The sequence below is a fragment of the Urocitellus parryii genome, chromosome 6 (assembly GCF_045843805.1).
Source record: "Urocitellus parryii isolate mUroPar1 chromosome 6, mUroPar1.hap1, whole genome shotgun sequence".
Lineage (NCBI taxonomy): Eukaryota > Metazoa > Chordata > Mammalia > Rodentia > Sciuridae > Urocitellus > Urocitellus parryii.
The window spans coordinates 27,082,368-27,107,423 of record NC_135536.1 but is presented as its reverse complement, the minus strand read 5'-3'; the positions used below and the strand labels follow the sequence as shown (position 1 = coordinate 27,107,423).

Below are 25,056 nucleotides of genomic sequence, written 5' to 3'. Positions count from 1 at the left end.
AAAATATTTTATGATGGGGAGGATAGAAGAGAGAGAGCGCTATTATTTCCTCCCACGTGCAGATTTTTTTTTTCAGCTGGGTTTTTCCACATTCCACTGATTGCCTCATGTACTCCAATCTTCTGCTTTTCTCAGTAACTGTTATTAATTTGGGGGCAGTTCATTTGTGTCAGATTCTCTCCTACATTATTCACAGTTATTATTTTATCCCCAACCAAGAGATATGTGTGTACCGATTGTCCCCATATGATTGACGAGGCAGTGAGGGCCCGGAAGCTATGCAGCCAGTTCTAGACATAGCTGGTCAGTTCTCCCCTCCCTCCTCCTCAGTGGCCCTGCTTGCAGTCAGCTCAAACTCATCGCCATTAGTGACCTCCTCAATTGCCAAGTGTGTGGCCTTTTCTTTGAGCTATTTATTCCCATTGGTTCTTTGGGTCTTCTTTTTCTTTAAACTCTCCCTCCTCTGGCTTTTATCCCATGGTTATCTTCAACTTCCCTCTTCCTTCTGAGCCATTCCCTTAATCCCCTGCAGATTTCCTCTGTTTCCATCCTCTTATGTAGCTCCGCCCATGGCTTCCATATCCCACGAAGGTGGAGCTTTCATTAAAATTTTCTCTTAGGATTGAGGCAAGTACTTTTAATTTCCTGATCCAGCATTTAGTAAACAAGCATTTAGGTTTTTTTTGGGGGGGGTGGGTGAGTATTGGGGATTGAACCCAAGGGTGCTTAACCACTGAGCCACATCCCCAGCACCCCCCCTTTTTTTGTATTTTATGTAGAGGCAGGGTCTTGCTGAGTTGCTTAGGTTCTCACTAAGTTATTGGGGCTGGCTTTGAACTTGCAATCCTCCTGCCTCAGCCTCTCCAGCCACTGGGATAACAGGCAAGTGCCATCACACCTGGCTTAGTTTTTAATCTATTGAGCACTTGCCACATGCAAAGAACTGTGCCAGGCACTGGTGAGAAGGTGATAGTACAGCTGGGCCTCTGGTACAATGGAGGAAGCTTTGCTGTAGAGTTCAGCACTGGGCCAGGTATTTGTAGGTGCTCAGTAAATATTTGCTGGATGATTGATTTTATTAGGGAGGCAAACTTGCATGTAGTTGCCTCTAATTCAAAGTTGATTGAAGAAAGTGCTGTATAAAGATTCTGGCCCGTGGAGGTGGGGGAAGATTGCTTGCCAAAGGAGTGGGAAATCTTCAGGGAAGTGATATTAGCTCTGAGCCTTTAAATCACCTCAAATCCCAAGGATGTTCAAGAAGCAGCAAGTGGTATGGCGTGCTGAGGCATGATTCAAGAAGGTTGAAGGGATATGATCCAGACTGTGTTTAGAAAGCTCACTGGGTGCTTATTGTAGAGAATGGCTTTTTTGAAAACAAACAGAAATGGAAAGACCACTGAGGTTGCTGCATCATCCAGAAGAGTGGTTGCTTACCCAGATGAGGCCAATAGCAGAGCAAAAACCAGAGAGAGGATGGATGCAGGAATGGTGTAGGAGCGGAATCTATGAGCTTAGGTCTAGCACTGAACTAAATAAAGGGGAATAAGGAAGAAGAAGGAATCTTTTAAAAATGGTTTTGACTGTGAACCAAAATACCTTCAACTGTCATGTATAACAAATTAGAACAAATAAATTGATTTAAAAAATGGTTTTGAGTTTTCTTATTGCATAGTGGTGGTGAAGTTTCTCAAACAGGAAACAGAGGAGAAGGGGCAGATTTGATAGGAACTATGGTAGAAACTGAGATTTATGTTGATAAATTTCAGAGATGCTGAGGAGCACATAAAATGGAGGCATCTTGCTGCGACCAGAAAATCAAAGCTGGATTTCAAGAAATTTGGGAACCTTCAGTCCTCAAGGAGGCAACTGACATCACCGGATCTGATGTCATTTGTGGGAGAGAATGACACTTATTCACTTAAGCAAAAAAGAGGGTTGCTGGCTGTGGACACCTGTTGAATATTTCCATATTTCTGTCCTGTGGGAGTCGCAAATTCAGCACATCGAAAGTAGAATTAATTACTTGTCACGTCTCCTCAGGCTCCTCTCGGCTGTGACAATTTCTGAGACTTTTCTTGTCTTTGAAGATCTTAACAATATCAAGAAATGCTGGTCAGGCATTCTGTAGGCTCTCTCTCTGCTGGGGTTTGATTTTTTTTTTTTTCCTGCTTGTGATTAGGTTAAGGTTATGGGTTATAGAAGGTAAGTGCCATAAAGTGCCAATCTCATCACATCGAGTTCCTACACTATCAATATGATTTAGCACTGTTGACATTAACCTTGATCACCAGAGTGATAGTGTCTGTCAGGTTTCTCCACTGTAAAGTTACTCATTTTTGCTGCATTTTCACACTGTCACTATGCACTATGCACAGCTCACACTTACGGAGTTGGGAGTTATGCTTGAGCGTGGGGTAGCTACATAAATTACTTGGGAAATTTCTCTTCCTCATTTATTTTTTTCACGTACTTAAGTCTGTATGGAAGGAAGACTATTTCTTTATACTTTGCTATAATTCAACATTTGTTTTATAGCTCAAGACATGTATTTTTTTATAAATTTTTTTTTTAGCTGTAGATGGGACACAATATCTTTGTTTACTTTTTTTTATGTGGTGCTGAGAATCGAACCCAGTGCCTCGCACATGCTAGGCAAGCGTGCTACCACTGAGCCACAACCTCAGCCAAAGACAAATAACTCAATGCAAAATCGCCCCCTCTCAAAGGTCGTATTAACAATTGTTAATAACAAAGATCCATTTCTTCCCAACCTCACAAACCCTCAGCGTCCAACTTGCTGCCGCCCCTAACAGAGACCAGGCCAGCTCTCCAGGTCTTCCCCAAGGCCCCGCAACGCCCCGCTCTGCCTCACCTGGCCATCCAGCTAACCCTATTTGCTCCCTTCTTTGCTCCCTGCCCAACTTCCCAGCTTCCCCGTGGCCCCGCCCACCGAGGGGCGGAAGTGGGAGAGGCCGCGGGACGGAAGCGCTGGTCCTGGGCGGGCCCTTTAGCAACAAGCCCCTCCCACTCCGCCACTGCCCCACCCCTCCGGCCCAGACCGGAAATGAGGTCAGAGAGGGAAACCCCGGCGGGGAGACTCGGCCCAAAAAGCGGCGCCCGTTGGAGGTGGCTGTGGCAGCCGGTGAGGGGGAGGCGTGGGTTGAGAGGGTTGGGGTCCAGGGCCAAAGACTGGGGGGATCAGCACTCTAGGATGCGGCTGGGCGGCAAAGGGCGCCAGGGGGCCGCGGTGGCCGGCGGGAGCGACGTGGGTGGTGGGGCCTTGTTTTTCAGGGCCTGTCTCCCCCATCCCAGGCGGTGAGGGTCGGGCGGCCTCCAGGGCAACAGTTTCCGTCTCTCCTCTCTCTGTTTCTGTTGGGTCGGCAACAGCGTGGGCGTGGTGTTCTTAGCCGTGGTCGCCCCAGCCCTCGGGGCCGGGTGGGGATGGTGGGGAATCCTTCTAAACAAGGTTTTTCACACATATGTGGTCCTTTTGCGGCCCTCGAACTCGGAGGGAGCCCCGTCACCAGCAGTTGCTGTTTGGCAGTTTTTGCCTTAGAAGGGCTGCCTCCCGTGTCCCAGGTCCAAATGAGAAGTTACCTTCCTGCCTCCCAACCTCCCACCCCTTGGACTCACCGCTTGGCCCTCTTCTGACTTGCTGACCACTAGCTTCCTATGTGTGATTTGGACGGCTTGCTTCTCCTCCGGGGCGTGCCTGGACTCGGGGTCCTCTCGGGCATCCCAGAGCGATTGGAGGTGTGGGAGTCTCTCTTCTATTACCTGCGTTCCAATTGCAGTTTTTGAGGTAGGGTGGGATTCTGCACAAGCATTTGACTACTTTGGTAATTTCATTCCACGTTTGTTTACTCAGTTCGGCCTATTTTTAAAGCAGTAGCCCTTTATTGGGGAACGAGATTTAGATGTGCTTTTCCCACTTGTTTATCTATTTTATATATCTATATCTTTCTTAGGAACAGTTGTCTTCCAAATCCCTATCATGGCATTTAAAACAACTTATTGCTTAAAAGGATATGGCCTTTATATATATGTGGCTTTTGACACTTTAAGAAGTTTTGTTTGGATGGTACTTTTGGAACTAGTTGTCTCCTTCTTCCCACGTTGTGTCGCATAAGCCAGAAGACTTTTCCTGCCTTTGAATTCTTTGGCCATTTGTCCAAATAGGAACAGAGTGAGAGTAGGTTTTAGAAAGCCCTTTGCAAAATATAAACTGCATGAACGGAAATATGGTCTGAGAGTGGTGCCACACAGTTTTAAGCTCTAATTATGGTCTTGAAATACTTTGGGCTTAACAAGGGCTAGGGAGAAAGTGCTAATTTAGTGTGTGTTTGTGTGTGTGTGTGTGTGTGTGTGTGTGTGTATTTTTTTTAATTAGGTATTGTACAGATTATATTGGACATTTCCTTTTATGAGGCAGTTTTGAAAATTGCCTCTGCTACTCTCATCCCTTCAAAGGTTTGCCTCTGATAGTTTGACAAGTATGAGTAGAAAACTAGGAAATTTTGGAAAGCAGTTAGTTAAAAATTTGAAGAGACTCTGTCCCATCCCTGTCATTTCATTTTTCATTTATTTCCTATTTTTGTGTGATTATGTGGCATTAAAGTACATAATTAGGATGATCAGGTTGGGGAATGGAGCCTAAAAGTTTCTAAGTATCAAAAAATAATAATGACATCTGTAAGGTTTTGTACCCAGTAGCTTCCAGATGGTACCCAAATGGTACCAAACTTAGGCTCTTCTTTCTGTTCTGACTACAAAACTGGGTCACTACAAATTCTTGAATCACTAAAACTGCAAGCAGTCTTCCTTGAAGTGTGTCCCCAAGTTCTCTCTCTATTCCTGCCACATGCATTCTCAGCAGTGATCCCAGACCACAGAGTAGTCCTTTATCCATTCTCAATATCTTGGCATCACTGGGTCCCACCCTTGTTCTCCCATCTCTACCATGGTTTTAAAGTTGTCTGTTCTATTCCTATCTGATGAAACATTTTTAATCTTTTTGGGTCTTTTCAACAGATAATTCACTGACAAATTTAGTTGGGGAGAAAGGAGAAAGAGAGTTTGCTTGTTTTTGCTAATATCCCAGTTGCTATCTGGTGAATAGTTGAGTTTTTGAACTTAAGGAAATGTTAACTTGACATTAAACAAAAACAAACACCCATTTTTAATGCCTTAATGGATCATGAATGGTAAGAACAGAGACTTACATGTAGTTAGTAAAAGGTGTCTTTATTTTTTATAGATAGATTGGAGATTGGACTCTGAATTGCTGTAATCTGTTTTATAAAATTATTTGAAAACAACAGAGCCTATTCAGGTGTTTTTTTCTTTTCATTTTTTTCAATATTGAACTTTTTTTTTGCAGATGTGGCCTCATGGATGAGCTGGTACATGACTTAGCCTCAGCCTTGGAGCAGACATCTGAGCAGAATAAACTTGGTGAGCTGTGGGAGGAAATGGCCCTGAGCCCTCGGCAGCAGAGGCGGCAGCTTCGGAAGCGCCGGGGCCGGAAACGCAGGTCTGACTTTACTCACCTGGCAGAACATACTTGCTGCTACAGTGAGGCCTCTGAATCAAGTCTGGATGAGGCCATTAAGGATTGTCGAGAAGTGGCCCCAGTCACCAATTTCAGTGACTCTGATGACACAATGGTAGCGAAACGGCACCCAGCTCTCAATGCCCTAGTTAAGAGTAAGCAACATTCTTGGCATGAATCTGACTCCTTTACTGAAAACGCACCTTGTCGACCACTCAGGCGCCGGCGGAAGGTGAAACGAGTGACATCAGAGGTGGCTGCCAGCCTTCAGCAGAAGTTGAAGGTATCAGATTGGAGCTATGAGAGAGGCTGTAGGTTCAAGTCTGCTAAGAAGCAACGTCTGTCCCGCTGGAAGGAGAATACTCCCTGGACTTCATCAGGCCATGGGTTGTGTGAATCAGCAGAAAACAGGACTTTCCTAAGCAAAACAGGAAGGAAAGAAAGAATGGAGTGTGAAGCAGATGAACAAAAACAGGGCTCTGATGAGAACATGTCGGAATGGTGAGATCTCCCTTGCATGGATGCTGTTTATGCCACATAGTTCATACGTAGATACTGTCCTGTTGCACCACAGTCTCAGTAGAGGCTGGAGTGTGTATGTGTGTGTGGGAAAATGCACAGGTGCCAGGCATATGCAGTTAATAAATGTTCCTGGTATGACACTTTTCCCCTTTAAAAATTGTGGTTTTAGGTACTCTTGAGGTGTAATTCTATGCTCTGCTACTTACAATTTGACTATATTGAATATATTTTTTATAGCAGATATTCAAGTTGTCTGAACACATGGTGGGCTTTAAAAATAACACTGTTCAGTCCCATTAATCTTAGACCAAATATGTCAAGCCAGAGAAATTTGTCCCCAAGTGGGTGCATGCTTAAAATGTTGGTATGGTTTTGGATAACTTTTAATTTTTCTATATTTCAGATAGTTGTAGGAACATTAATACTCTCCAGCTTTAATATTAATTTGTGATATCTGTTTCTCAGCAAGAAATGCTACTGGCCTTTGGGAGTGACAGTTCTTTGTGGTGCACTGCAGGATATTTAGCATCCCTACTTTGGTCCTTCCAATTTTCATTGTATCAACCCAAATGACTTGAGTTCTCCAGGATGAGACTGTTTCTATTCTTATTAATATTGGTTAACGTTTACTAAGCAATAATTGTGCGTGGCAGGCATTGTGCTATATGCTTTGTATAGTAAAATTGTACTATTTGTATTTTATGGAAGAGGAAACTGAGATTAAGAGTTTAGATAATTTGTCCAAAGTCACCCCGTGCCAAAATGGAGAATCAAACCCGATTTCAAAGCTCATATTTCACCATGTTTTGTGGCCCTCTGAGTTTGTGCCTTTTCCATGACCCTTTCCTGTCTCATCTTAACTTTTATAACTGTAGAACATATGACCTTTCTTAGTACTTGGCTTCTGAAGTTTGTCTTAAAAACAAAGACATAAATCTTGGGTACCTTGAGGTGAGGCTGTGTTGGTAACAGGGTAAGCTATGTAGGTCTGACTCCATGTTTTATGGGTGGTTTTGATCCAGCTTTTAAACTTTTCCTAACTTTGTATTTGTCAGTCTATTCAACTATATTGAGATGGGCTCCTGGTTTGGCTTTCTTCATTTTCCTCTAAGCCTAATTTGTCTTTAGGTCTGCTTACTCAACAGATGTATATTTTTGGATTATAAAGGTATTTTTCTTCCTCATCATGCCCTTTATTTTTTCTCCTGAGAATTTGAACCCAGGGCCTCACCCATGCTAGACAAGTGCTCTTCTGCTGAGCTACATCTCTAGCTCTTTTTATTTTGACACAGGGTCTGCTAAATTATCTGGGCTGGCTTCGAACTTGCTTGTCCTCCTGCCTCAGTTTTCTCAGATAAGCTGGGAATACAGGCCTGTGCCTCTGCGCTTAACTTATCATGCCATTTTTAATCAAACAAGAACTGCTTAGTCAACTTCTATCCTTTCATGATATTGAAACTCTCTGTTGAGATATTCAAGTTTGTTTTAATATGAAGCATATATAGCTTATAATCTTGTTACTGTTGAAAATGGCAGTTTTACTCCAGTGCTGCAAAAAAAAGAAAATGGTAGTTTAAAAAAATAGTCTGTTGGCTATTCAAATTTCTTGTTAAACTGTGAAATAATTGTATGTGTTAGATACTTTTAACTGTCTACTCTAAGATATATAGCTCCAAATGCAGAGCCTGTGGTCTTACTGTTACTTCTGTCTTTCTTTCTCTGAGCCTAGACCATCAATTGTGGTCAGGTTATGATGATATAAATTCTAGTCATCTGAGAGCTGGAGAAATTGAAGTAGACAGGAGTTCTTATGAAATTCTTAACTGTCTTCAAATTAAGAAGAACTCATTCTCCCATTTGGGCTATCTCTGTGGTCCGTGACTTCAGAGTTCTTTCAGTAATACAGATGCCAGAGTGCTCCTAGCTGTGAAGGAATAATGGGCAGAGTTACAGCAGACATGATCTGAGAAAAAGTCTTTTAAATCTTCTAATTATTTAAGATGCCCAAATTCCCCTTTTATCTGTAGTTACAAAAACAGAAGTGCTTTGTATTTTTTCCCCCTGAATCCATTCTGTAAGGAAAGAGGGGTCATCCTTTTTTATTCTTTGATTTCTTATGATGTTCAGCTTTTATTCAGTAGTAAAGTGGAGCTAAAATCTTTTAATTTTTAAGCTCAGTTATTATTATTTTTAATTTTTTGTGATGCTGAAGATTTAACTCAGGGTTTTGTGCATGCTAGGCAAGTGCTGTACCACTGAGCTACATTCCCAGCCCAGCTAAATAGGACTAGCTTTAGAATGTAAAGTAGATAATAGTTTATGATTTGGATATGATTATTCTCTCTTGATGAGTTGATTCTGTCAAAAATTTTCTACTTTCTTTCTCTTGCATTAAAAGAAATACTTTCAAGAACCCTCTTGCTTATTCTTTAATAAATCTGCTTAGATGTGCCACAGTTTATTTACATATAGATCAAAGTGTAAAACTTTGCTTTTTATCAGTGGTGTTGAGAGTTGTCAGTCACCATCCATTTTGTAGAATTATTAAGATGAGGTTAATCATTAAGATTAGCCTTAGCTTGATCAGTAGTTAGAGTTTTCAAAAAAATATATTAGTTGCTTTAGATATGAAAATGTCCATCTTAATCAGCTTATTTCTGATTCTCTTAAATTCTCTTTTTGCGAACTAAACAGAGTAGTTTTAAGTTTATGTATAAAGTTTGGTATATTTGATGTATTTACTTTTCTGTATTTACTTTCTGATGTATTTACTTTTCTGATCTCCCTTCAATTCTATACCAACTAATCCTTCATGGGTTCTGAGGAACTCAGTTATGATATAATAGGTTTTTTTTTAATGTTTGTATAAAGATCAAATTACGATCTATTGAATCTTTGTGTATTTATGTTTGTGAATACTTTAAAATGGGATGACTCTTATAAATGTATTTTTTACTAATCCTTATTCAAATTGTCTGTATAGCACCTATTAATTAGATGCCTGAAGTCTAATTTTGCTCTTTCTTCACTAACATATTATTTGTTTGTTTTCCTTAAATGTAGTTTACCTTCTTTTTCTTTTATAAGCGCATTGGTTGGGTGATGGCCTGAAGTCACATTCAGAAGCCTTTCTTAGATGATGTATTAGAGGCCTATCTCACAGGAAAGAAAATATTCCCTTCTCTTGGAAGGCAAGTGACAGAGATAGAGTGCTAAACCTCCCCCCTCCTTCTGCAGCCCAAGCTGACCTTCTGCGGCCCCTTGGTGCCTCTTGTTTTCTTATTTTTATAGAAAATCAATATCCTTTCTGACACAAACAATAGCTCAGAAGCAAGAATAAATGGGAGAAAGCTGAGATCTCTGTCTATCACCTCTCACTTGAACTCCCCCAAACTCTTTAATTATGAGTATGCTTTGCTCCAGGTGTTTGTGACAGTGAAATTGCTAAATGAGGACCATTTTAACCAAAGATTGGGTGATCAATAACACTCTATAGCAGTAGCTTGTTGGATCAATAACATTCATTATTTCATGGTTAAGGTAAGTAGCCTCCTTTGCAAGTGGAGGTCATTAATCAGGGGTTCTAGGAGCTGTGGAAAAGAATATATGTAGTAGGTTGAAGATGTTCTGTTTTCTATTCTGTAAATAAGGATGCTGACCAAGAGTGTATTTACCATTGTTGCAAGTGGTAGTATTCACTTCAGAGTATTGAATAGCTAGCTTAGTGTGCATATTTAGATTTAATCAAGGTTCTGCTAGTTTATCCTTAGGAACAACTGTAAAAGACAGCATGGGAAGTGGTATAATACTACTGTATTTGGAAAAAAGGACTATCCCTTGAAAGTTCCTTCTTGGAAGAAATGTTAGGATTATTCCAGAGAATTAGGACTCTATGATTAAAAAGTACATAGAGTTAAATATTTGCTTCAGTATAAAATATAACATTCTAAAAATTAGAACTCTGTAAAAACAAAGTGAATTGTTTTACTAAGTTCCAGATCACTAGAGGGAGTCAAGCATGGGCCTGAGGTCCCCTTAGTGTTACTTTAGAGTTGAGAAGGCTGAATTGAAATACGTTTAAGGACCCTTGCAACGAAAGGTCCTGTGATTCTTAACAATCACAACTTATTCCCACCTTTGTGACTTCTTAACAGGTATTTGAAGAGTAACCTCAACTTTCTACTACAGTACTTAAAATAAAAACTACATTCGCACATTCATATCATCATAAACTAGTACTACTTGACCCATTGTCAAGATTTCTTCAAACTGCAAGGCTAAGAACTGCACTGGAAAATGTAGTTAGAGGCTGATGTTGGCAGTGCTGATCCTGCCATGAAGGTTCGAGACCCTGAGTCCTTCTCCACAGGCAGCCCTTGGTTCAGAAGTACAAGGCCTGTCTCAGTCAGAAAATCGAGTAGTTGCACTTTTGTTTCATCCTGCACTTCCCGATCTGTATCTTTTAGTTTTTGTTTAGAGCCTGTGACTTCCAGAATACCCTTGGGTAGGGAAGTTTAATGTTTTCTCTGTGTGTGTATTTGGGTATAGCAGGCAGCTGCAGGGTGTTGAGTCCAAGAATAAAGTTTACTATTGGCCTGGCCAGAGAAGGAAAAAACCCTTTTTTTAGTGAACCTAGAGGTTGTAATGTTTTATTTATTTATTTTTCCACATTTTTATTGGTGCACTATATATAATAGATTTGTTATTTAAAACTTTTCTTTTTTAAATTGAAGATGGACACAATATCTTTATTTTATCTATTTATTTTTTTATGTGGTGTTGAGAATCGAATCCATTGCCTCACACTTGCTAGGCAAGTGCTCTACCACTGAACTATAACCGTAGTCCCTTGTTATTTCTTATTACATATTCATACATGCACAGGGCATATAATAATATAATTTGGTTAATTTTGTTTCCCAGAACTTTCCCTTTCCCTTTCCTCCTCCTTCCCACTGGTCCCTTTCTTCTATTCTACTAGTCTCCCTTTGATTACCACAAGACCCACCTCTCACCTTTCTTTTCCTTTTTCTTCTCTGACTTCCACATGTAAGAGAAAATGTTTATATGACCCTTGACTTCCTGCTTAACATAATGCTCTCAAGTTCCACCCATTTTTCTACAGATGACATAATTTCATTCTTTATGACTGAATACAACTCCATTGTGTGTGTGTGTGTGTGTGTGTATCACATTTTCTTTATCCATTAATCCATTGACAGATACCTGGGCTGGTTCCATTGTTTGTTTATTAGGAATTGTGGTGCTGTATGCATGGAGATGCATGTATCACTATAGTTTGATGACATTTATGCTTTAGGATAAATACCAAGGAGTCGTATAACTAGGTCATATGGTGGTTCCATTCCTAGTTTTTTGAGGAACCTCCATACTGATCTCTGTAGTGGTTGTACTAATTTAGAAATTATCCTTGAGTGGAGTCAGAATCAGTGAGGGTTTGGAGAAGATTCTGTTGTAGTCTGGCATATCTGCCTAGGGGTTGAACCTAGAGGTGCTTTTCCACAGAGCTACATCCCCACCCCCTTTTTTAAAAAAATTTGAGACAGTGTCTAAATTGCTGAGGGTCTCACTGAGTTGCTGAGGTTAGCCTTGAACTTGTGATTCTCTTGCTTCAGCCTCCTGAATTGCTGGGTTTACATGATGGCATATGCCATCATGCCTGGCTTTGCCTGTAGAGTTGTTTTGTTTTGTTTTGTTTTTTTAAAGAGAGAGGGAGAGAGAGAGAGAAAATTTTTAATATTCATTTTTTAGTTTTTGGCGGACACAACATGTTTGTTTGTATGTGGTGCTGAGGATCGAACCTGGGCCACACGCATGCCAGGCGATTGCTTGAGCCACATCCCCAGCCCTGCCTGTAGAGTTTTGAGAAGGGAGTTGCTCTCTCACCGCACTGCATCCTGAAATTTGTGTATAATAAAGATATATTTCATGTCAAAAGGCAGCAGAAGGACATTCTTAGAGATATAAGACTTAAAAATATATTCTTTAAAAAAATCTATTCTGGAAAGAAATTTCATCCACTTCAAGGTAAATCATTTTTAGCTTGAAGAACTGTAAGTCTTAAAAAGGTAGGTGGACTTTTATGAGGCCTAGTCCCCAGCTCAACAGCAGAGGCCTGAGGAAGGTCATGAGCTTGGCAAAATATAACTGATTGTACTCATCACATTGATGAACTTGTAGGCTGGAGAGCTTGTTGCCTTCTTTTATGGCACCACCTGAATGAAACTGAAAAACTCCTTCATTATCCCTTTTCTTAACTTAATGGAATGATTTTGGCAATGGACGAGAGAGATTTCCCTGAATAACTTCTCTTTTACTTCTGTTTACCACCAGATTCAGAACTCTTGATTTCATGTGGTGGCAAATGTACCAACTCAAGGAAAAGATGGGGAGGAAAATGTAAAAGCAAAGATGTCTTGGGCAGTGGATCTAAGAGCAATATTTTTCTAAATGTGTAGTCTTCTATGGTTAGGAATATGAAAGAATTGGCCAACTCTCAGGTCAGAGGGCAAGCTGTGCTTTCCTTTCTTCTCCCAACTATGGGAATTTAGAGAGATTTGTTTAAACCAGAAGCTATCGTTTAGGAATAGTAAAGGGGAATTATTTATACCATATTACCTATTGTGAGAGATGAATGTCCTAAGACTTAGTAGCTCCAAACAGCAAACATATGTTGTCTTCAGTTCCTGAGGTCAAGAGTCTGGGAGTTGCTTTGGTTCAGAGTTTCTCATGAAGTCCCAGTCAGGCAAAACTTGACTGGGGATGAAGGGTCCTGGTAAGTTCCTTTTCACGTGAGCCTCCACAGTGCTGTCAGTTTCCTCGAGACATGGTAGTTGGCTTCCCCTTGAGTGAGGGATCTGAGAGAGGTGGGTGCAGGGGAGGGGAGTCCAAGATGGAAGCCACATATATCTGATCTCAGAAGTAACATCCTGTATCTTCTGTTGTATGGTGTCAGTTACACAGACCAACCCTGGTCAATGTGAGAAAGACTGTGCCAGGGTATGGAATAGCTGGGGGCTGGGGTCCAGAAGTCTGGTTACCACAGATGGCTACTGGCTCTCTAAAATTTTTCCCTAATCTAGTATGATGCTAAATTAAGGAATTAGTATCACCTTATCCTCAGGTGATACCTGAAGCCATGGATAATACTGAACCTGATATATTTTTTTCTATACATACATACTTATGATAATTCTCATGTTTTGTTTACTAATCTAGGTCAGGATTCTCACTTTGGGCATTACTGAGATTTTGGGCCACATAATTCTCTGTTGTGAGACTGCCCTGTACATTGTAGAATTTTAACAGCATTCCTAGTCTTTACCCACTAGATGCCCGTAGTTCAACAGCTTCCCCTCCTGCTCCCCCTGAAGTTGTAGCTATCAAAAGTGTTTCCAGACATTGCCAAATGACCCTGAGTTGGGGGCAAAATTACCTCCAGTTAACCACAGTTGTAGATATTTCTGGTATTGAGGTTGGGTTTTTTTTTTTTTTTTTAAGAGAAGAGAGAGAGAATTTTTTAATATTTATTTTTCAGTTTTCAGTGGACACAACATCTTTATTTTATTTTTATGTGGTGCTGAGGACTGAACCCAGCGCCCGGCTCATGCCAGGCGAGCGCGTTACCGCTTGAGCCACATCCCCAGCCCAGTATACTATAGTTTTAAAACTAGAGTTTTGGTTAATTTGAAAAATTATATCCTTTAATTGCTCCTCTAAAGGACAAACAATTCATTTTCAGAACTTGAAAGGAGAACATTTCAGATAAAAGCATTTTTAAGTTAGTACCAGGATTTATAATGTTTGGCTAACATTATTCCTGTTGTCTTTACTGGCTCCATGTTTTTCCTTTTCTGTCTTCCTGACTGAGTTTTAGGGGACCACATATGTGACGGACATTAAAAGTAGGATCAGTTTTGTCTTATAAAAATCTGGGTGGAATTGTTTTATTGGACAAAGGGTGTCTCTAGTGTTTTATTGGGCTCCATTCCTGTGATAATGTACTTCTGTGGAAGTGAATTCTGTGCCCAATCATCTGGTCCACTCAGAGTGCCTCTCATTACAAAGAAGCTCTGATGGGAAAGTTAGATGGATAGATGTATAATAAAGTAAAGAAGGCAGAATGTTACTTGTGGAATTGAAATCCTTGTTAACTAACTACTTTTAAACAGTTTATGTGTTTGAAAATTTTCATAATAAAAGGTTGATGGGAGAATCAGCCTTTTGAACTGCTGGTTAAGTTGACTTTTTTTTTTTACACTTCTATTATTTTAGTTGGATGTGGCTTAGTTGCTTTTCTTACAGTATTATAGTAATTAGGTAGTAGAATTGGTGGTCCAAAATCTATTTGATTGTAATTTTGTTTGTATCTTATTTAAAATGGTGATTATATTACTGAATAAAGTATGGAAACATTTGAGCTATACGCTTTGTATAGAAGTGTCAAGTATTATTACTGCTTTTATTCATATATGAATATTTTTAAGACATTTCTTGGCTTCTAAAATGGGATGATTTTTCTCAGGACTGTAAAGTTAAATTCTAGGCTTACACCACCCCTTATTAATTGTATAGTGTTTGTCATTGGAAAGCATTTTTCTTCTATCTCTTCATAATCTTTCTTCCACTTTGTTGACTAGTTTTTAATTTTTTAATCAAGATGCCTCATTTAAATTGGGAGTGAATGTTTCTTTGTTAGTTTTAAGTGCTGGTTATAGCAGTGTTTGGTATATGGCAAATAATAAATACTTCCTAAATGAATGAATTAAAATTTAGGAGAAACATGGTGGGAATCTTTCCTCCTCCTTTTTCCTGTTAGAGATTTTTTCATTTATTTGTTTTTTATTTGTTTTGATACTGAAGATCTAACCCAGGGGCGTTTTATCACTGAGCCACATCCTCAGCTTTTAAAAATTTAATTATTATTATTATTATTTTAGTTATACATGACAGTAGTATATATTTTGAAATATTGTATACATACATGGAGTATAACTTCCTATTCTTGTGGTTGAACATAATGTGGAGTTACACTGGGCTTGTATTCATATATGAACATAGGAAAGTTATGGCAAATTCATTCTACTGTCTTTTCTATTCTCATTCACCCTCCCTTCCCTTCATTCCCCAGCCCTTTTTGTTTTTTATTTTGAGACAGGGTCTCACGAGTTGCTTAGGGCCTTGCTAAATTGCTGAGGCTGGCCTTGAACTTGTGATTCTCCTGCTTCAGCTTTCTGAGCACTGGCATTACATGCATGCACCACCATGCTTGGTTTGGGATTAGATTTCTTTAAAAAAAAAAAAAAGTACACACATTTTTGTAAGGTTGAAAATAGTTCTCCAGCATATTTTAGAAGTAGTCTAGGAAGATTTTTGTATGCAAACAATTCATAGGTTAGAAGCTCATAAATTATGAGGCACAGGGAATATGGAACAACTCCTGAAGTAAAGAGAGGAGGCATGGATGCTTCTAGGAGTTGCTGTCATTTTGAGGTAGTACAAAGTACAGGATTTCATTACCTGCTGCTGTTGTTGACTCTATCTTGTTCCTTTGTATCTAAAGATTCATAATATGTGACCTTATTTGTAACTGAATATTAAATTGAAGTAACTAAATTAACATTTTATAGTTGACTAAATATTAAAATCATACTGATCTGATTTTTTTTTAAAGAGAGTGAAAGAGGAGAGAGAGAGAGAGAGAATTTTTTTTTAATATTTATTTTTTAGTTTTCGGCGGACACAACATCTTTGTTGGTATGTGGTGCTGAGGATCGAACCCGGGCCACACGCATGCCAGGCGAGCGAGCTACCGCTTGAGCCACATCCCCAGCCCCTGATTTTTTTTTTTTTTTTAATCATAGTCTAAGAGTCAGGAGTGAGTGAGGGATGCATGACAAGAAACTTGGACTTGAAACTTGGAAGGAAAATATTTATATTTACTTTTATTTTTTATTTAGTACTACATTTTTGCAAACTTTTTTTAATAGTGTTTATGTGCAAGCATGCCATGGAACTCCTCACATTTTTCCTTAGCAAATCATGCTAACATTTTTTTTTATACATTGATTACATTTTCATAATACAAATTATTCTGAGGGAATAAATAAAATTAGCAGTGCCATCAGATGATGCATTTGTTTCCAGACATTGGTAAAAGGATGGTACTTACTTGCATGGAATAAATTTTATAGAACTAATTTTTTTGTGAAGAAAATACATATCTCTCTTGATCATAGTCTTAACGTCCTGAGGATAATTCCATGCTATTATTGTCATTAATTCACTATATAGAACAAACTCTTTGAGACAAGTTCATTCTTAAGTTTTTTCAAGAAGATTGATTCTCTTGAAATGCTATTGAGGGGCTGGGGATGTGGCTCAAGCGGTAGCGCGCTCGCCTGGCATGCGTGCGGCCCGGGTTCGATCCTCAGCACCGCATACAAACAAAGATGTTGTGTCCGCCAAAAACTAAAAAATAAATATTGAAGTTAAAAAAAAAGAAATGCTATTGATAAAACAATAAAAAATGTATGCTGACAGTTACTATCACCTTTCTTGATTTAGCAGATATTCTTTGAGACTGCCTTTTTATTTAGAATATTGGGAGAGACTGGATTCCATGTAAAAAGATCTAGGAAGCACTGTATCTTGTAGTACCTACAAGTGGCTGGAAATGAATGGGGAAGAGAATTGACAGATTTTGTGATAGAGTAATTGTTTTAACTTTCTAATGGAAATATTCAAACGAGACCATAGTCATTAAACAAGAATCCACAAACTTTCTCTATAAAGAGATAGATAATAAATATTTTAGGGTCTTCTGGACTGTATAATCTCTGCAGATGAGTACAAAAGAGGTTGTAGAAGATGTATTAATGAGTGAGTATGGTTGATTTCAATAAAACTTTATTGACATGTACTGAAATTTGAATTTTACATCATCTCTACACATCACAAAATATTTACATTTTGATGTTTCCCTAACAATTTGCTGTAAAAACCATTCTGAACTCATAGGTCATATAAAAACAGGTGATAGGACATAAGTTTTAGTAGTGATGCTAACTAGTGAAGTGTAAAATATGATGGTGAAATAGCATATATCCCACAACCTAATGTGCTTTGTATCTCTCCTTAAAATTCTGAGCATTGCAAAAGAAAATTAAAAAAATATGCTTTATCCTTGAGGTAAGATGAGAATAATAAAGTAGTAATATGAGAGAGACTGTGTTGTAAGACTTGATGGAATTAGACCACTAGTGATTTTCAGATTTGCTGAAAATACGAATAGCCAGTTTCTTAAGTTCAAGAACAGGCACAGTTCCTTAAATTAAGAAGTAGGAAGAATGTAGTCCTCTATATGGATGCTTCTGGATTTTACTGTAGAGCTGTTTGAGGATTCAAAGGATATAGTGGTATAGTTTTGTGAGACATTTCTTAAAATGACCCTTGAGAATATATAAGTGCACAAGAAAATAAAGTGAAAGAACCTGTATAGAATCCAAGTATGTTTTGGTTTTTGGCTCTTGCTGTGAAAGGTCTCTTGCCATCTGTTATTCAGAAACAAGCTTAAGCTTGTGAGGAAAGCATTGCTACTAATTTAACCAGCATTTTGAGGATTTAGTGTTGGCAAGATATTTGAAAATGTTGCAAAATACAAAATATTTTCAGAGTTTTGATCTAGGACTATAGGTTGGGATTTTGCCAGGCCTGTTCCTTTTTCACCCATAGTGAAAATGCTTTTTCCCTTGCTTTGGTTTCTTGCATCGCTAGAGCAGGTGAAACAAAATTGACTAACTCGGAAGCAAATACTCCCAATCAAGGAAATAGCTAATATTGTAAATAAAGAAATTTTTTTTGAACCAGGTAAAGCACATTTGATGAAGATTGGGTGAAAGAAAATACTACAAGAAGTGGAATCAATTGTTAGGTCAAAAGTTTTATTTCAGTGAGTCTGAATGGAGTTTGTTTTTATATTTTTATTTTTAACCTTAACTCCTTTTTTCCCCCCAAAATAAGCTTTGTATATCTACTTGATGTCAAGGAAGACATGAAATTTTGGAAAATATAACTGACCATATTAATTTATTTTCTGCTTATGAATGTTTATTGCTTTGCAAGTGGGAGAAATTTTAAGAGATGTTAAATGTCAAAGTTGATTATCTTCATTTGAAATTAATAGTTGGCAATATTTAAAAAATAAAATTGATAAATTTGTGTTGGTTAATATGCCAAACCAGGTTGAGATTACTTGTATGAGTTTCAATAAATATTTTAGATCCTAAACTAACAAAGTAATCTTAGATATTTCTTTTTAAGTACTTTGAAGTACATGTAAAATTTTAGTATTTTTCTTTTACATATTTTTTTGTTGTTGTTGTTTGGGGGTAAAGAAACTTTACCTATGGCTTCCCTGTGAAATTTACCTACACAATTGGCTAATGGACTGGAGTGAAATTAGGAAAGCTTGAGGTCTTTTCTTTGGAAAAATCAGAAGAATGTAGAGTGTTTTTTGACTGGAGTTGATGAGTTCTCTGAGTTTTACTCTTTTTTTTTTTTTTTTTTTCAGTGAAACCAGCAGTGTGTGTAGCAGCAGTGACACTGGGCTCTTCACCAATGATGAAGGACGGCAAGGTAATTTGGATCCCAGCTTTGGGACACGGGTTCATTATTGATGGGAAGATGCAAATGACTAGGGGTGACTCACTGACAGTAGAATGATTGTTTGTGGTAGTGGTTCTCAAGCTTTATGGCATGGAGAGTCATCTGAGGGACTGCTAAAATTGTAGATTCCTGACTTAGAAATCAAGTAGGTCTAGAATTGGCTCTGGAATCTGCATTTTCCACAAGCATGATTTTTATGCAGGTAATTCAGATTTTGAGAATCATTGTTTGGGGGTTTAGAACCAAGAGGTATCCTCATGCACTACTGTCTTTTTTTTTTGATGAGATATATGAGATATTTTTATTACAGAGGGAGAATTTTACCTTATTTATTTATTTATTTATTTTTGTTGATCCCAATCTTTACTTGTGAAGTTGATCATATATACTTTTCATTTTGGCAGGCTCACAGTACTTTGTGGTTACAAAACAGGAATCATTATTCAAAGAAACAAAATATTACGTAGCTACAATTAGAATAGAAGAATGTATCTTGGCTTATGCATAAGCAAGCATTTGTACTTTCAGTTCGAGTTTTGCTTTGAGTTGTTTCTGCTTAGTTAACTTTTAAAACTTTTAATAATAGTTACAAATGTCCCAAACTATTGACCTATACCTTGACTATTCTTTCTTGACTTACTAACTGGAACTGGTGCCATGGTTACGGCAAGTAGTTGACTTGTTTTTTTCTTTTTTTTTTTTTTTTTTTGAGAGAGAATTTTAATATTTATTTTTTAGTTTTCCGCAGACACAACATCTTTTGTTTTGTATGTGGTGCTGAGGATCGAGCCCGGGCCACACGCATGCCAGGCGAGCGCGCTACTGCTTGAGCCACAACATCCCCAGCCCTTATTTTATATTTTTTTTTCTTTTCTTTTTTTATTATTTTTTTATTGGTTGTTCACAACATTACAAAGCTCTTGACATATCATATTTTATACATTAGATTCAAGTTTATAATGTTTACAGCGTTCCGGGTGAATATATTATATAAAATGTTTTTCTCAAGTTAAAACTCCTGAAGGTTAGTATAGAGACCTATGAAGAAGACTAGTGTATGTTAATTGTCAGTTCTTTATTTTTACTACATAAGTAGTAATTTGAGATTTTGCAGTGGTCTAAGGGCATTTACAAAATTCTTGTTCTCTTGCTTAGTGTGCCAATAAGAATTTCACGTAACCTTTTTGGATTCTAGTTTTCTTAATTTACAGTAAGAATTCATAGGGGCTGGGGATGTGGCTCAAGTGGTAGCACACTCGTCTGGCATGTGAGCGGCCCGGGTTCGATCCTCAGCACCACATACAAACAAAGACGTTGTGTCCGCCGAGAATAAAAAAATAAAAAAATAAATATTAAAATTAAAAAAAAAAGAATTCATAGATTTCTTTTTTAATAGATAAGAGAGAGAATTTTTTAATATTTATTTTTCAGCTTTTGGTGGACACAACATCTTTATTTTATTTTTAGGTGGTGCTGAGGGTCGAACCCAGTGCCCCGCGCATGCCAGGCTATCAAGTTACCGCTTGAGCCACATCCCCAGCCCGAATTCATAGATTTCCAAAGTCTCTTTTAGTTCTGAAATCTAATAATTTTTCTCCAAGAATTAAGTGTTTAAATAACAGAGGCACAGTGACCACATTTCTAGGTTGATCCAGTTAGGATTCCCAGTAACTCAAGCATCCAAGTTCTGATTTTGAAAAGGTACTGTGTTTAAAAAAAAAAAGAAAAGAAAAGGTACTGTGTGGGGGGCATCTCATTCATACCTCAGAGTAATTGGCATAGAAACAGATGAAACTGTTTTATCCCTGTGGAGTTATTGAGCTTCCTACCATAAGGGAGGTTCTTATGAGTAAATTTCTCTTTCTCTGATTCTGAGGGACAAAGGGTGCCTTAGGAACTGTGTGCATGTACAGGTTGGCTCTAGCTAGGGTCTTAATTCTTTTCTCATACTGAGAAAAATCTGGTGGTCTTCCATTCATGATTTGGCGATATCATTCAGAGTTACTAATATTTGTCTTTTTTCTTTGCTTTTACTATAGTGCTGTGAAGTAGCGTGATATACCTTTTTATGCTTTATTAGTGCATTATAGCTATGTATAATACTGGGATTCATTTTGACATAACATATATACCCAGAATGAAATTCCTCCACTTTAGTACCTGGTACTTCCTCTTTTCCTCCTCTCCTCCTTATCGATTCTCCTTCCTCTAGTCTACTGGTCTTCTTTCTCTTTATTTATTTATATGTTTTTAAATTAGTGCTTTATAGGTATAACATAAAGGTGAAATTCATTGTGGCATATTTATATATGTACATAGCATAATTTGGTCAATTTCAGTCAACCATTCTTCCCTTTTCCTGTCCTTCCTTCCTCCTCATCAGTCCCTTTCTCTGCTTCACTGATCTCCCTTCTATTTTCATGGAATTCTCTCTCCCTTTTTTCCTTATTTTGATCTATTTTCCACATATGAGAGAAAACATTGAACCCTTGACTTTCTGAGTCTGGCTTATTTCACTTATCATGTTTTTCAGTTCCATCCATTTATCAACAGGTGCTATAATTTTATCCTTCTTTATGGCTGAGTAAAACTCCATTGTTAATATATACCACATTTTCTTTATCCATTCATGTGTTGATAGGCACTTGGGCTGGTTCCATAACTTGACCATTAAGTTGCACTGCTATAAACTGATGTGTGTGCATCACTATAGTATGCTGATTTTAGTTTTTTAGGATAAATACCAAGGAGTGGTATAACTGGGTTATACGGTGGTTCCATTCCTAGTCTTTTGAAGAATCGCTATGCTGCATTCCAGAGCAGTTGTACTAATTTGCAGTCCCACCAAAAGTACAAGAAATAAAACCAAGAATCAGTAAGAGGGATGGCATCAAATTAAAAAGCTTCTGCACAGCAAAGGAGAGGGCCTACAGAATGGGAGAAACCTTTGCCTGCTGCTTCCTGACAGAGGATTAGTATCCAGAATATATAAAGAACTCAAAAAATTTTAACACTAAAGAAAAAAAAACCCAATTAATAAATGGGCATAAGAGCTTAACAGACACTTCTCAAAAGATGCAATGCAGATGGCCAACAAAAATATGAAAAAATGTTTATACTATTCTTTTTAAAGACTATGATACATAATTATACAGAGTCGGAACAAAGTGTGGACCCATTACAGCAGGTAAAGTTTTTGGGCCTTTGAAAGTCTTTCCATTAATAAGAATTGCTTGATTTATCATGAAAGATGTAGAATATTCTGTAGCCTAGCTCTCCACTTTGTCTCTGCCTCAACTTTGCACATTCTGGTGATACTTAGATGTTTAAGAGTTCTCAGCACAAAAAGCCATGTTATTGCCTGCTTCTGTGCCTTTGTTCACATGGGTCTTTCTCTCTGAAATCTCACTCTCATCTTTCCTTGAATGGCTGGTCATCCACCAAGAAAGAGTACTCCTTTTGTGCCCCTTCAGGGCAAAGTTATGGACTGTATCAGTGTCTCATCCCCCCCCCCCAATTTCTTGTTGAGCATCTGCAGAAGTTTAGAGAGAGGTGAATGAGATTTGTTGTTATTTATCAAGTTTTTATTGTGATAATGCTACATAACAGCCCCCAGATATCAGTAGTTTACATTTATTTCTTGCTGTGGGTTTATGGGTCGGCTGTAGTTCAACTGATCTTGCCTGGGCTCATCTTTTTAGGGTAATGGAGCTGGCTAAATGCAGCATTCACTTCTTATGGCAGAAGACAATTGCCAAGTGACCCATCCAGACCATGTTTGTGTGCATAGTTAAAGTCTTTGTTGAATCACATCTGTTAATGTTCTGCTTCTTATAGCAAGTGAATTGACCAAGTCCAGTTCAGCAGGTTAAGGAAGCATCCTCTGCCCCAGGAAAAGGCACTGTAGATTCCACTGGTGAAGGGCAGAGGACAAGGATAAATTATTCTGTTATAGGGGCAGTCAGAACTTGGAAAACTACCACGTTTCATGATAGCTTTCTCTGGCTCCCTGTTAGGTGGCCTATTGGCACTGATTTTGTTTCTCTACAGAAGAATATCACTCCTGTTTGGCAATGTGCACCAATGGCTACAGTTCTTTCTGTAGTCCTTGTTAACCATTCTTTTCCTTGCCACTCCATGTCGAGTACTTGTAAAATGCCCTTCTGTGCTGGCTCTGGGCTTTAGCATCCCTTGGTGTTTTCCTTATCTGTACATCTATACCTTTGTAAATAGTCACTTCTTTAAATTGTCCTCAGGCACCCAATTTAAATGTGCATGCTTCCTAAGGGGATTCTAACTGATAATCTTTATAGTCTTTATGCTCTTGTGGTTCCTTGTATTTATTGCTTTTTTTTCATTTGCCATATTAAGTTATTATTTATAGTATTCTTTCCTTTGAAGCTTTCCAAAGGGAGGAATTGTGTGATTATTTGCAACCATAATACCTAAAACATTGCCTAGCATATAGGGACTTCCTAATAGTATTGAGAAATGCAGATAAAGAGAGCACTCTCCTTTTTCTTCTCGAAACAGAACTATATATAAAATCTCAAATTATAAGACAGCTGAGCTTGTTTGGTTAAAGCATGATTCCAGAAGAACTGGAGGTTGGTAGCCCAGTCCACTCAGCCTCTTCTTATGCCTTGGCAGCGTTCTTTTAGGGAGCTCCTGTGCCAGGCATCTAGTAAACACAGGTTGAAGTCTGCTGGTTTATAGATAATCTCACAAGTTACTTCTAGTTCAGTTTTTTTTTTTTTTTTTTTGGTGTGTGTGTGTGTGTGTGTCTATTATTGGAAATCTTGAGCAAATACTTGAGAACCAAGAGGAAAAAAAAAAAAATCCTCAGAAACAACTAGTTTGAATTGGATTTTGAGCCCCTAGGTTTATCTATGCCATGGAAAATGGGAAGGGGGCAGTTTATTTTTTGTGGAAAAGACATCAGGCTTTGGAATTAATTAGGCTTTTGTTTCAAATTCTTGCTTCATCATTTACTAACAACCATGATTTCTCATTGTAAGTTAGAGTTAGTGTAGGGCTTGGAAGAAAGAACACATTTACAGATTTTCAGCATGGTTTCTTATAGACTGTAAAGTCTTAGTAAGTGTAGTCTTATTAGTTTTTATTATTAAAGTTGTCCAGTCTAGCATAATATGACATTCAGGGGAACTAGTTTGATGTCCCAGTTTTCATCATAATGTTTTCCAGAACAATTTTTTGGTACTTTGATTTATTTAAAAATATAATAAAAACTGTAGTGCTGAGAAGTCATCCCCCCCCCCCAATGGATGTTAAAATTCCAGCTCATGATATGGTCTGTTTGCTTTAGGGGATGATGAACAGAGTGATTGGTTCTATGAAGGAGAATGTGTTCCAGGATTCACTGTCCCTAATCTTCTGCCTAAGTGGACTTCTGATCGTTGCGCTGAAGTAGAAAGAATGGATTCTGGACTGGATAAACTTTCAGATTCCACGTTCCTTTTACCTTCTCGACCAGCTCAAAGAGGTAAGTTTGGAGAAAACTAAAATATAATTCATGCCTTCGTAGTTCTTTTTGGGAGGAATCATGTCATTGTCAAGGATACTCATGCCTCTAAGCATGCAGTACTATCTGAATGGTGGAGATAGTACACCATTCAGGGGTTTCTGGAGGATTCAAAGGTGAGTCTTAGCTTGAGATTCTCTGCATTCTTACCTGATTCAATCTGTAAAGATTCTTAGAATATATATTAACAAGGCATTTCTTCAGCTTGCCAAGCTGCTTGCTCTGCTGTAATGATGGGTTATTGACTATTCATTGGAAATCTGTCTCTTGGAAAAGAACGGATTTCAGTAAGAATATCCACCTACAAGGTGCAATGGTACTTTTTAAATGGATGATTTTTATTTTAATGATTCTATTATTGCATAAGCATAAATATATGTCCTTTTCTTTTGCTTTTTTTTTTTTTTTTTTCAATTGTGAGGTAGCACAGTGGGGTGAAAAACCCAGCCCAGGACGGGGAGAAGGAAATGTCATGTTATTCTTTGGTACTTTCTGCTAACTCTGTGGTTGCTTCATTTCCTTCAGTTTCAGGGGCCTTGCTTAAGATATGTGAAGTTGAACAAAACTGTTTTTTTTTGGGGGGGGAGTGGCGGTTCTTTAGCTCTGTAAATTTATAACTCTAGGATTCCCAGTAACCAATAATCAACCTATTAGTTATCAAGTATTTGTTGATTATTGTAGGTGGTCAGGGTTACACTAAGAGCTATAAATAACTGTGAAATAGGATTTTATTTTGATGAATTTTGGAGTTTGA

General features: G+C 38.2%; 1 protein-coding gene across 3 annotated transcripts in view; it reads left to right on the top strand.

Annotated features, from left to right (window-relative positions):
- Nucleotides 1-3,092: 3,092 nt before the first annotated feature.
- The window catches only part of Gpatch2l (G-patch domain containing 2 like), a 57,860-nt gene continuing 35,896 nt past the window's right edge, over nt 3,093-25,056 (top strand). For 2 of the 3 annotated variants that reach the window (XM_077799561.1, XM_026402277.2), the window contains exons 1-4: nt 3,093-3,142; nt 5,381-6,052; nt 18,666-18,730; nt 24,087-24,263. In XM_077799561.1, coding sequence (XP_077655687.1) covers nt 5,391-6,052; nt 18,666-18,730; nt 24,087-24,263 — 904 coding nt within the window. In that variant the 5' untranslated portion in view covers nt 3,093-3,142; nt 5,381-5,390. Of the gene's footprint in view, nt 3,143-3,745; nt 3,803-5,380; nt 6,053-18,665; nt 18,731-24,086; nt 24,264-25,056 lie in introns of those variants that run through there. The other variant, XM_077799562.1, reaches the window with a different exon arrangement.